The sequence below is a fragment of the Esox lucius genome, chromosome 19 (genome assembly GCF_011004845.1).
Source record: "Esox lucius isolate fEsoLuc1 chromosome 19, fEsoLuc1.pri, whole genome shotgun sequence".
NCBI lineage: Eukaryota > Metazoa > Chordata > Actinopteri > Esociformes > Esocidae > Esox > Esox lucius.
This window is the reverse complement of record NC_047587.1, coordinates 2,955,504-2,969,336: the sequence shown is the minus strand read 5'-3', so window position 1 is coordinate 2,969,336 and position 13,833 is coordinate 2,955,504. Positions and strand designations below refer to the sequence as shown.

The 13,833-nt window shown below is 44.8% G+C and overlaps 1 protein-coding gene across 1 annotated transcript; it reads left to right on the top strand.

Moving 5' to 3' along the window:
• The first annotated feature begins 10,021 nt into the window (after positions 1–10,021).
• On the top strand, positions 10,022–13,557 carry LOC105018064 (leucine-rich repeat-containing protein 10B). Its single transcript, XM_010883184.4, has one exon. The coding sequence runs from the start codon at positions 11,602–11,604 to the stop codon at positions 12,814–12,816; it is 1,215 nt and encodes a 404-aa protein (XP_010881486.1). The 5' UTR covers positions 10,022–11,601; the 3' UTR covers positions 12,817–13,557.
• Positions 13,558–13,833: the final 276 nt, after the last annotated feature.

The window sequence follows — 13,833 nt, the reverse complement described above, 5'->3', positions numbered from 1 at the left end:
CTTTTACATTACGAGAACCTGGCTATAAAAAGTCTACACAACCCTGTTAAAATGCCAGGTTTTTGTGATGTAAATGAATGAGAAAAAGATAAATCATGTCAGAACTTTTTCCACTTTTAATGTGACCTATAATGTGAACAATAGGTTCTGTGCGCAAGAGTATGGACAAACTTCAGCTTTAGCCAGATGTCGGCATATGATTTTCCGGTTTACTTAAGGTGATCACCCTCATTGCCCAAAATTTCAGTTTACAGTTTTTAGTCTCCAAGACCTGCTTAAAATAAGCATTAGTGATGTCCATCGAATTGTTGATAACTCTACTTATCGAGTTATCTGCACAACTACGAGGGTAAGTAGTTTACTGTGGTGTGCCGGCCGGCTATCGGCTAAGCTAGTTAGTGACGTGTTCCTTTTTAGTGTAGTATTAGGCAGGACAATAGAACACATAAAAATTCACCCTAGCCTCAAAAACGGCAAAAGAACGCTGGCTGAGCTGGAACGCTAGCGCGTCCCCATAGCAAGTGAATTGAAATGAACCTTCGTTCAGCCTCTTCTGACCTGAATGAAGCTTAAAATTCCATAGCCTCAAAAAAGCACCAAAACAGGTCTTCTCTTTTATTTTACTACTGTAACCTCATTTCACAACGAAACTGAAAAATAACAACTGGCATAGGAAGTAAACATCTGGTCCTATATGGTTTTAATTGTGCTTAAACCTGCGTTACGTGGAAGTATATAATAAAATCGCCTTTTCTGACTATTTCTAGTCTAGCGTTTGAAGTCACTGAATGGCGCAAGCCATATTTTATTAAAAAGAGGACATTCTCCTGATTAAAATTATGCCCCACTTGTACCTTGAAACTTAAATGAGTCACGTACATTATATTTCTTTTTTTTCCGTACAACAGCATCACTCATCTTGTTGTGAGTTTAGGTGTTTACTAATGCGGATGAGTATTAGTAAGTAAACCGGAAACTGCAATACCGACTTCTAGACAAAAGTGGCAGTTCATCACTACGCTGGTGCACAGAGTCTATTCAGTTGGAAAATAAACTGAAATCTTCGAGGGGCAAAAATGAAAAATAAAAACCATACAATAACCTGGTTGCATAAGTGTGCACACCCTCTTATAACTGGGGATGTGGCTGTGTTCAGAATTAACCAATCACATTCAAACTGATGTTTAAAAGAAGTCATTACACACCAGCCATCATTTAAAGTGATTCTGATTAATCACAAATACAGTTCAGCTAGTAGGATTTTCCAGACATTTTCTTAGTTGCATCACAGAGTAAAAGCCATGGTCCGCAGAGAGCTTCCAAAGCATCAGAGGGATCTCATTGTTGAAAGATATCAGTCAGGAGAAGGGTACAAAATAATTTCCAAAGCATTAGATACAGTGGGGAGAACACGTATTTGATACACTGCCGATTTTGCAGGTTTTCCTATTTTGTCTCTCATAGTTGAAGTGTACCTATTATGAAAATTACAGGCCTCTCTCATCTTTTTAAGTGGGAGAACTTGCACAATTGGTGACTGGCTAAATACTTTTTTGCCCCACTGTATATAAAAGACACCTATCCACACACTCAATCAAACAGACTCCAACCTCTCCAAAATGGCCAAGACAAGAGAGCTGTGTAAGGACATCAGGGATACAATTGTAGACCTGCACAAGGCTGGAATGAGCTACAGGACAATAGGAAAGCAGCTTGGTGAGAAGGCAACAATTGTTGGCGCAATTAATAGAAAATGGTTGAAGTTCAAGATGACGGTCAATCTCCCTCGGTCTGGGGCTCCATGCAAGATCTCACCTCGTGGGGCATCAATGATCATGAGGAAGGTGAGGGATCAGCCCAGAACAACACGGCAGGACCTGGTCAATCACCTGAAGAGAGCGGTGACCACAGTTTCAAAGAAAACCATTAGTAACACACTACGCCATCATGGATTAAAATCCTGCTGCGCATGCTAGGTCCCCCTGCTCAAGCCAGCACATGTCCAGGCCCGTCTGTAGTTTGCCAATGACCATCTGGATGATCCAGAGAAGGAATGGGAGAAGGTCATGTGTTCTGATGAGACAAAAATAGAGATTTTTGGTCTAAACTCCACTCGCCGTGTTTGGAGGAAGAAGAAGGATGAGTACAACCCCAAGAACACCATCCCAACCGTGAAGCATGGAGGTGGAAACATCATTCTTTGGGGATGCTTTTCTGCAAAGGGGACAGGACGACTGCAACGTATTGAGGGGAGGATGGGTGGGGCCATGTATCGCCAGATCCTGGCCAACAACCTCCTTCCCTCAGTAAGAGCATTGAAGATGGGTTGTGGCTGGGTCTTCCTGCATGACAACGACCCGAAACACACAGCCGGGGCAACTAAGGAGTGGCTCCGTAAGAAGCATCTCAAGGTCCTGGAGTGGCCTAGCCAGTCTCCAGACCTGAAGCCAATAGAAAATCTTTGGAGGGAGCTGAAAGTCCGTATTGCCCAGCGACAGCCCTGAAACCTGGAGGATCTGGAGAAGGTCTGTATGGAGGAGTGGGCCAAAATCCCTCCTGCAGTGTGTGCAAACCTGGTCAAGAACTACAGGAAATGTATGATCTCTGTAATTGCAAACAAAGGTTTCTGTACCAAATATTAAGTTCTGCTTTAGTGATGTATCAAATACTTATGTCATGCAATAAAATGCAAATTAATTACTTAAAAATCATACAATGTGATTTTCTGGATTTTTGTTTTAGATTCTGTCACTCACAGTTGAAGAGTACCTATGATAAAAAATTACAGACTTTTACATGCTTGGTAAGTGGGAAAACCTGCAAAATCGACAGTGTATCAAATACTTGTTCTCCCCACTGTATACCATGGAACACAGTGAAGACAGTTATCATCAAGTGGAGAAAATATGGCACAACTGAGACAATACCAAGAACTGGACGTCCCTCCAAAATATATGAAAAGATGAGAAGGAAACTGGTCAGGGAGGCTTCCAAGAGTCCTACAGCAACATTAAAGGAACTGCAGGAATTTCTGGCAAGTACTGGGTGTGTGCTACATGTGACAACAATCTCCCATATTCTTCATATGAATGGGCTATGAGGTAGGGTGGCAAGATGGAAGCCTTTTCTTACAAAGAAAAACATCCAAGCCCAGCTGAAGTTTGCAAAAACAAACATCAAGTTCCCCCAAAAGCATGTGGGAAGATGTGTTATGATCTAATGAAACCAAGGTTGAACTTTTTGACCATAATTCCAAAAGGTATGTTTGGCACAAAAACAACACTGCACATCACCCAAAGAACACCATACCCACAGTGAAGCATGGTGGTGGCTGCATCATGCTTTGGGGGTGTTTTTCTTCTGCTGGAATCGGGGCCTTAGTCAGGGTTGAGGGAATTATGAGCAGTTCCAAACACCAGGCAATTTTGGCACAAAACCTTCAGGCGTCCGTTAGAAAGCTGAAAAAGAACTTCACCTTTCAGCACATATCGACCCAAAGCACACATCCAAATCCACAAAAGCATGGCTTCACCAGAAGAAGCCTAAATCCAATTGAAGATCTGTGGGGTGATCTGAAGAGGGCTGTGCACAGGAGATGTCCTCGCAATCTGACAGATTTGGAGCGCTTTTGCAAAGAACAGTGGGCAAATATTGCCACATCAAGATGTGCCATGCTAATAGACTCCTACCCAAAAAGACTGTGCTGTAATAAAATCAAAAGGTGCTTCAACAAAGTATTAGTTTAAGGGTGTGCCAACTTATGCAACCAGATTATTGAGAGTTTTTTTTTTCAATTGAATTGTTCACGTTATATGTCACAATAAAGGTGGAAAAGTTCTGAAATGATTTATCTTTGTCTCATCCTTTTACATCACAATAACCTAGCATTTTAACAGGGCTGTGTAGACTTTTTCTATCCACTGTATATATATACTTGTTTAAATCCTCCAGCCTTCAAGGCATATTAGGCCCTGACGGCTCCCTGTTACTTTAAACTGACACTGAATTTGTAAGTGGCCATGTTGCAGCAGCACAAACTGGTGGTCATTTTACCTCAGGTGTAAGGAACATGAGAGGCACGTTCCTCAGCTTCGACAACCCTGATACCTAACAGTTCTCACAACACATGAACTGGTATTTTACCAAGGGAATGCCATGGAACAGCTTGGGAGGACATTTTATGCCCAATCAACAAAGCCATCTGTGCCAACGTACACCAATGAAAACCAAGATGTCATTTTGGTAGACAATTGCAAAAGTGCAAATAGCAGTCAAAAACACTGTCATGTGCCTATGCAGGAGGGTCATTAACCAGACACTGAATGTGGAGATAGCCCGGGGTCGAGGTTTACGCAGTCAGTAGATAGATACAGTAGATATTTTTGACAGCATAGGCTCCGGCAGTGTGCACACAATAGATTCAACCTCAGAAGGGCTCGTTCAATTCAACCACTGCCCAAATGCACCAGCAGGTGGCGCCAAAGCTCTGTTATCATGCTGCAGAACCCCATTCACACTGCTGTTAATGCGACCAGACACAAAGTCATCTTTATCCCTGTCTGACCCACAGCTGAGTTGCCATGTGAGAAACTGAGAAATGCTGTGTCTTATTGATTCAATCTGACTTCATATAATCCTACAATTCCCTGAAATAACAAGTCCTCTTGGACTCTTGTGCACAGTCCAACTCTGACTGTGAGAGGTTGCCAATTAGAATATGTGATAATATCTTATAATAGCTTATATAACAGGTTTTAACACATCATAAATTGCTATAAGAGGTTGTAATAGGTTATGATAGGCTATAATATATTATTATATACTGTAATATGTTGTAAAAGGCTATAATAGGTTGTAATCCGTTATATAAGCTGTAATAGGTTGTACTGGGTTATTATAGGCTATAATTGGCTATAAGACATTACAATACCTTCTAATTGGTAGTATAATCTGAACAATGTGTTATAACAGTTTATAATAAGTTATAGGTTAGGCATTGTTGCAGTGTCTTACAAGGTCAAACCATACGGCGTGGTGCATAAGTCAAACCATACGGCGTGGTGCATACGTCAAACCATACGGCGTGGTGCATAAGTCAAACCATACGGCGTGGTGCATACGTCAAACCATACGGCGTGGTGCTTAAGTCAAACCATACAGCGCGGCGCATACGTCAAACCATACGGCGTGGTGCTTAAGTCAAACCATACAGCGCGGTGCATAAGTCAAACCATACAGCGTGGTGCAAAAGTCAAACCATACGGCGTGGTGCATAAGTCAAACCATACGGCGTGGTGCTTAAGTCAAACCATACAGCGTGGTGCAAAAGTCAAACCATACAGCGCAGTAAGTATAACCAAACAGTGCAGTGTATAAGTCAAACCAAATCACACAGCACAGTGTGTAAGTCAAACCATATGGCGCAGTGTGTAAGTCAAAAGCATGGGGGTGGTAAATCTTAGTATGTGTGATAAGCTACTGTATTCATGCATTACACGTCATTTAATACACACACGACTGCAAACACACACACACCCACACACGCAAACACACACACACACACCGTGTTTTCCTGAGGGTGATTTCAGTCCAGTGGGCTGAACTGTCTCAATCTACAGATCAGCATTTTCTCTTCCCTTCTGATCAGAAAACATTACACTCAACTCCCCTTCTGTTCGCTTTCACAGGCTGTATGTGTGTGTTCGTGCGCACATTCTTGAGTGCATTCGTGTGTGATTTTGTGCATGTAAATGCCAGTATGCCAGTGTGTGCATGCCAGTGTGTGTCTGTGTGTGTGTAAATGTGTGCATTAATTTGTGCGAGTGGGAGCATTTGTGCATGTTTGTCTGTGTGTGTGTGTGAATATACGTGTAACTACACACATGTCTGAGTGCTGGCGTGTGCTCCTGTCCTCCAGCTCGGCAGCTTGTTCACATGGCAACAAGGTGGTAGAAGCTTGACCTTCCTTTGCTCGGTTTACTGGACACGGTTCAATACACATTTCACCACTACAGTCAGACAGACAACCATTCACCACTACAGTCAGACAGACAACTATTCATCACTATAGTCACATATTCAACCATTCACCACAACAGTCAGACAGACAACCATTCACCACTACAGTCAGACAGACAACCATTCACCACTACAGTCAGACAGAACCATTCACCACTACAGTCAGACAGACAACCATTCACCACTACAGTCAGACAGAACCATTCACCACTACAGTCAGACAGACAACCATTCACCACTACAGTCAAACAGACAACCATTCACCATTAATGTCAAACAGACAACCATTCACTATTACTGTCAAACCAGACAACCATTCACCACTACAGTCAAACAGACAACCATTCACCACTACAGTCAGACAGAACCATTCACCACTACAGTCAGACAGAACCATTCACCACTACAGTCAGACAGAACCATTCACCACTACAGTCAAACATACAACTATTCATCACTATAGTCACATATTCAACCATTCACCACAACAGTCAAACAGACAACCATTCACCACTACAGTCAAACAGACAACCATTCACCACTACAGTCAAACAGACAACCATTCACCATTAATGTCAAACAGACAACCATTCACTATTACTGTCAAACCAGACAACCATTCACCACTACAGTCAAACAGACAACCATTCACCACTACAGTCAAACAGACAACCATTCACCATTAATGTCAAACAGACAACCATTCACTATTACTGTCAAACCAGACAACCATTCACCAATACAGTCAAACAGACAACCATTCACCACTACAGTCAAACAGACAACCATTCACCACTACAGTCAAACAGACAACCATTCACCACTATAGTCATACAGACAACCATTCACCATTACTGTCAAACCAGACAACCATTCACCACTACAGTCAAACAGACAACCATTCACCATTACAGTCAAACAGACAACCATTCACTACTACAGTCAAATCGACAACATTCATGAAGCGCCACGCGGGGGCAAATGAAGCGCCATGCGGGGGACTGCCCCAGGGCAGAATGACCCCTGGGCTTTCCATAAAGTACTGCATGACCCCTGGGCTCTCCATAGAAAACTGCATGACCCCTGGGCTCTCCATAGAATACTGCATGACCCCTGGGCTCTCCATAGAATACTGCATGACCCCTGGGCTCTCCATAGAATACTGCATGACCCCTGGGCTCTCCATAGAATACTGCATGACCCCTGGGCTCTCTATAGAATACTGCATGACCCCTGGGCTCTCCATACTGTACGATGTGCTCTACAGGAATAAGGTGCCAAAGTAGTGCACTACACAGCCATTACTGTAAAATGTAGTGCACTATGAAGGGAATTGAGTCCAAAGTAGTGCACTATATAAAGTGAGCTATATGGAACAGAGCCTGTGTGACTAAGGCTGTCTCTGCTAAGTGAAAGAGGAAAAGACTAATCTCTCCTGCCCAGCCAGAGGCTTTTAATGGAGGAGTCTAATTTATTCTGCATCCGAGAAGACCGGTGAGGCATTTATGGAGGATTTGGGAGAAGACAGGAAATATTCTGATTATTTTTTCACCCAGATAATTCTAATTTTGCACAAAATCCCTACGTTAGACATACCCACTGGGCTATTAATGGAACAGCCCAACTGGCATTTTCCTAAAATGCCAGATGGCCGGTCCTCCCATGAAGAGGTGAAAACTACATATAACCATGTTATAAGATGTCTGCCCCCATATAAAATTGTTACAGAAATGTTGTAAAATATTTCTCCATTTCACACTATTGCCGCGTTGTTAGAACATATCTTCATATCACTGCAGCCGTATCCATGGGTTGCACATTTACTTACATTACTGTTTTTAATGTTAGTTGAAGTCAGATACCCAAGTGATCATTCTACTCAATGCACCCTCAATAAAAGCAGATTAAGGCGTGGTTTAAAGTGAATTCCTGAGGCTTGAAAATGTGATACCACCTCGGAAGAAGGTAAATAATTAGTAGCTAAACCCATAATGTTCATGTCACTGAATTGATTTAATATGCGTTATATATTTGAGTTAACTGGACTGACTTTTCCTAGCTAATAGCAACATTGCCATCTGTCAGAAAGAAAATGACATTTTGATGAATGCAACATCGTTTTCTGCTAAATAATAGGCCAATGTCAGCATATTTCTGAGCCCCTGCTGAGAAACTTAAATGAAACAGCAATTAGCAGCAGTTTACCGGTTAAACTTTTTACCATCCAAACGGCTGCAGCGTGTTTATGATGTTGACAACAGTAGCATCAACGCAAGGGAGAGGAGATGCAATCCATAAACCTATTAACGCTGCCATATAACCCTGTTGTTACATTGTTATAACACATCTGCCTCACAGTAGAAGCACTGTAATAATAGAATATAAAAGAATATATAATAATTTATGGTAGAATATAACTAAGAAAAGCCCTGTGCTTATTTGAACGCCGCTTTGGGAACTTCTCAGACTAGACCCCACTTAAGTAAAGCAGTTCGTAAAATACCTCAGACATTTCGTTCTCAGCGCATCATCAAAACTTATTAGTGGACAATTTGTATACTATTTCTAAATGCATTTCTCTCCGTATATATACCATAGTGTTGTAGATGCGCCACTTTGAGTTATGAACGTACGGTTAACTGAACCGTACGTTCTGAATGTTACGGAACACCTCTTGGGCCTTCGCGAGTCAATAAAGAGACACGTTAAACAACCCTGCGCTATTTAACACGTCAAATAAGCTTATTGTAAACGAACTATCGTCTTTGAAGTGTTCATTTTATTTTACATAGTCTATGGGTTAAACTATATCTGAAAACATAAAACCGGCAGAGATCCCTGAAAAGGTAGAATTGTGAACCTGCAACCCAAATTAATCTCCCGAAATGTAGCCTAGTTTATACTATATCTCTCTATCGTTTGGGTTCACCATATAAAATATGGCTTTTTTTGTAGATCATGGTGCATTATTCCACGCAGTTGTCTTCTCTAGCACACTGTAGTGCTCCCCGAGTGCACGACCTAAACACTGGGACAAACAGCGCATCATGTAAGTCAGAGAGGTTTAGGTACTTAGGCACATTTCGGAAAATTGCCGTTGTTCCCCTTTAAGGCTTAGCAGGAGGGTGGTTTGATGGTGAAATCCTCTTATCCTACTGGACACAGGCAAGACTTCCAATCAGCGTCCAGTGCTATGCTCTGTCACGCGTGGCCAAATTAGACGACCACTCTCCAACAGCACACTACAGTATTCCACATAGTGCGCTGCTTTTGACTGGGACTCTAGTAAAACATAGGACTGTATTTAGGGAATAGGGTGCCATTTGGAACGGAAACGATGACCTCTTCCAAATGCTGAAAATGTGTCTGCTGCAGTAATGATAATAGTGTGTGTGTGTGTGTTCAAATTATAAGCGCCTGTGACATGACTAATGACCAATGTTAGTTGGCTGTATGAATTATTTAAATGCTGAAACACGACTGCCTGCTCATCTAGAATGATTCAGAGGTTTACACGGGCCTTTGTGTGGAGATGCATTGACATCTATTATATTACATCATCTCTCTCTCGCTCACTCTCAGTGCATGTGCGTGCGTGCGTTTGTGTATGTGTGTGTGGCCGGTGTGTCTCATGCTCCTGAATAAATACAGCTGCCAATGTGTGTCCATGCTCACACTCTCCTAAAACCAGTTTGCCATCCTGAATGCAGCTACCTATTTATAATTTGTCAGTATAAAATGTTTGCTATTATGTACAGTATGAGCAAATCGCACTGCATACTCTATCTTGTAATATTTGTTATAGCCAGCCATGTGCTAAACTCCTCATTTGATCTCTTATCACTCTGCTGTCGGCAATCACTATCCTTTACTCCCTCTTTCCTCTGCTTTCCTCGCTCTCATCCCTCTCTCATCTGCTCTCCCTCTCTCTCTCTTTGCTCTGCCCCCTCTTAATCTCTCCCTCTCACTGTCATCTTTCTCTCTTCTCTGCCCCCTCTTTCGCTCTCCCGCTCCAACCATGTGATTTACATGTTTGACAATGCGATCTCATGTCCCCTGTTCCGGTTGCTAGGGTGGGGAGACAGTCCTAGGCAACGTTGTACGCAAATCTCCTTTCAGCCGAGAGGCGAGAAACAGGATCCGCTACTTGTAAACGTCAGACGCGACAGTGAAGAGTGGGTCCATCCGCGCGCAACCGATAGTTTTCATAGAAGTAGCCAAACAGAAAATTCTCCATCTTGTATACAGGCGACGCTCTAGTGACTGTGGGCAACAAGATAACGTGACAACATTTACGATGCCTGAAATGCGATAAGTGCGCAACTATCGTCATCAAAGCGCGAGTGAGTGAGCACCAAACTGGACTTCGCTTGGCTCTTTCACTTTGCCGCTGGCCAGGTCAACACAACACAGCACCACATAGCTGCGTAGCCGCCTGCGCGTTGCGCCTGGCTCCGACTCGCTCTCTCCCTCTACGGACCGACCAGCCTGTCAGCGCGGAAAGGGACATCCAGCGTGAGCATCGAACCATCGAGTCTGTAAGCGGATCAGACTCTCGACGAGAAGAGAATCCACTTTTTCTGAGACTTTCCGCGTCCACACATCTTCAGATCCAAGGAACAGGTGAAATGACATCTGCTTCTCCCATCGGGCTGAATTCAAGCAGAAATGGAAACAGAAAATGAAATGTCTAGAGCCTGCGGTTATCGTCTGCCTCACAGGGCAGAGAACATGAACACATATCGACTGAGAAGTTACATGCGGTAAAGTAGGCTAGTCTACAGGAAGAAGCGGACAGCATCCAAATGGCAAGTCTACATGGGTTCAAAGTTTGTGTAGCCATTTTATCTGTTTTGGGAGGACGTTTACAGTGTTATTTGCATTGTAGTCTTCCATAGGTCTACTGCAGCACGGAGGGACAAAATTCACCTTCATACTGACTTTAATTATAATTACTACTATTACTTTAACTACTACTCAGCTGCCTTTGTTTGTTATTAATAATGTGTCACACATTCATGGACTGTATTGTAATGCATAGGCCTCGATGGCAGTTAGAAAAAAAAAACAGTTGACATCTCATCTGATGTGGAGCCAGCCATCGCTACCAGTATTTTGTGGTGTTCTTTAGCTGCTGAGCTAGCAGAGACTGACCAGTAGCCCCTTAGGGACCACAATGCCCCCTGCTGCGTGTCCTTCTTCTGGCTCTAAACCCCACCCGGTTAGAGTGGTAGCCTCAGACTGGTGTGACGCTCCCCAGACACTGTCCAAGCCTCCAAAACTGTCCCAGCCTCCAAAACTGTCCCAGCCTCCAAAACTGTCGCAGCTTCAGCCAGACCAGCCTCTGTTCAGACTCAGAGCAGTGGGTCCCAGACATACCGAAGACCAGTCTCCAACACCGGACCGGCCTCAGACCTCGATAAGAGCCCAGATAAAGCCCCGGGCTCAGTCACTGTCGGAGCTTCGGCCCCCGCTTCATCCCTGGTCTACGACAAGGCTTCAGCCTCGTCCCCTGACTCCACCCTGACTCAACCAGTATCCAACGGTAGGCTGCCGGGCCACGGGCGCAGCAACGGGCACGGCATGGGCAACTCCTCCAGGAAGGAGGAGAGCCAGGAAGAGGAGAAAGAAGAGGACGGGGAGAAGGCCAGGGTGATGGAGGAGGAGAGAAGGAAGAGGAAGAAGAAGAAAGAGGAAGAGATGGAGGATGAGGAGCTGCCCCTTGGCGTGGAGGAGCTGTTGGCGAGTGGAGACCCCGTCTTGGACCTGAGCTATAAGAAGTTCCGCAGGCTTCCCGGCGTGGTCTGTGGGCTACACCACCTGGAGAAGCTGTATGTGTGTGGTAACAGCCTGCGGACCGTACCGGAGAACATCGTCAAGTTGAAGGGCCTCCGTATCCTGGCCCTGGACTTCAACAAGATCGAGGACGTCCCCCTGGCCATTTGTGAGCTCCGCAACCTGACACGTCTCTACCTGGGTTCCAACCGCCTGGTGTCGTTCCCCCCGGAGCTACGGAACCTTCAGAACCTCCGCTGCCTCTGGATGGAGAGCAACTACTTCACCCGGTTTCCCCGCCAGCTCTACGACTTACCCCACCTCCGGTCCCTCCAGATGGGGGACAACCGGCTGCGGTCCTTGCCCCCGGACCTGTGGCGCATGGAGGCCCTGCGAGGGCTGTGGCTGTATGGGAACCGTTTCACAGAGTTCCCCCGGGTCTTACTACGCATGGTGGATCTGGAGATCTTAGACCTGGACAAGAACAAGATCACAGTGTTTCCTAACCTGCGCCGTCTACCCGCCCTCCGCCTCTTCTCCTATGACGGCAACCCAGTGGAAGGGCCTCCTGGTGTGGGGGAGGAGGTGCTGCTGGTCGGGGAGGGGGCCCAGGAGGAGTTGGAGGACCGGGCCTACAGGAAGGCCAAGAAGGAGCAGGAGGCAAAGGAGAGGGAGGAGGCGTTGCTGGCTGGGGAGGGGCCTGTGATCCAGGGCATTTTAAAGACAGCCAGAGAGAACAGCGCGTCATACGCTGGGCACAAGCACAATGAGGAGGTGCCCCTGACCGAGGAGGAGAGGAGGAAGAAGGAGATGGAGGCGGAGCTGGAGAGGGCGCTGAATGAGTATGGGGCGGGGCTGGAGTATGACCTGGAAGGGATAGAATACGACAAGGAGGAGCTAATACAAGAGGGAGATGGCTTTGAGGAGTATGAAGGCCAAGAGTTGGAGTACGAAAGAAGGGACATGGACTATGAGGAGGGAGAGGTCCTGGAGGAGACAGGAAGACAAGGGCGTCGGCATTGATGACTGACTGACTCCTCCCAAGGCTCCTCACCTCATTAGTCTCCAGGTTTGCACAACATTGTGGACTATGTTGCAGATGACTGACTGATCTAAAAAAAAAATATTATTATGTGTAAGTCAGTTGGTCAAAATTTACCCACAGTGCATCACAGACCTGATGCTTTTGGACCTGCTCCCTGACTCCTCCCCTCCCTGGACTCCTCCCCTCGTTAGACACTGACTTGACAACTTCCAGATTTGCACTCCCAGGTCTTGGTGCAACATGAGAACTGGACTCCAGAAGCAGACTGAATATATGGGCAAAACACCCAGGAATTATCTATCATGTGAATTAAAATATTTTTCTTCAGCTTTTCTTGGCTTAGCTAGAACTTTTTATAACAAAGATCCTGCTATCATGAACATGCACAACTAGAAAGTTGTTTTACTTAGTGAAATGAATTATTGTATAGCCCTGTTTGAACCTCTTGCTGTCTGACTTTGACGGTCACCTTCCCCGTAGTGAGATATATTACAGGGCTGAGCCTCTAAATAACTAAGGTATTTATTAGATGTGTTTTTTTCTAACTGAGCTGTAACGATAGATTTATGAACTGCACATTGTGGGGATGATGGCAGCAGCGTCTTTGCTAACTCGGCAGAGTGGCACTTCAGAGCAGGACTCGGATGATGCTGTGTGTGTGATTGTGTGTGTGTGTGATTGTGTGTGTGTGATTGTGTGTGTGTGTGTGTGATTGTGTGTGTGTGATTGTGTGTGTGTGTGTGTGTGACTGTGTGTGTGTGTGACTGTGTGTGTGTGTGATTGTGTGTGTGTGTGTGACTGTGTGTGTGTGTGACTGTGTGTGATTGTGTGTGTGTGTGACTGTGTGTGTGTGTGTGTGATTGTGTGTGTGTGTGTGTGTGTGTGACTGTGTGTGTGTGTGATTGTGTGTGTGTGTGATTGTGTGTGTGTGATTGTGATTGTGTGTGTGTGATTGTGATTGTGTGTGTGTGATTGTGTGTGTGACTGTGTGTGTG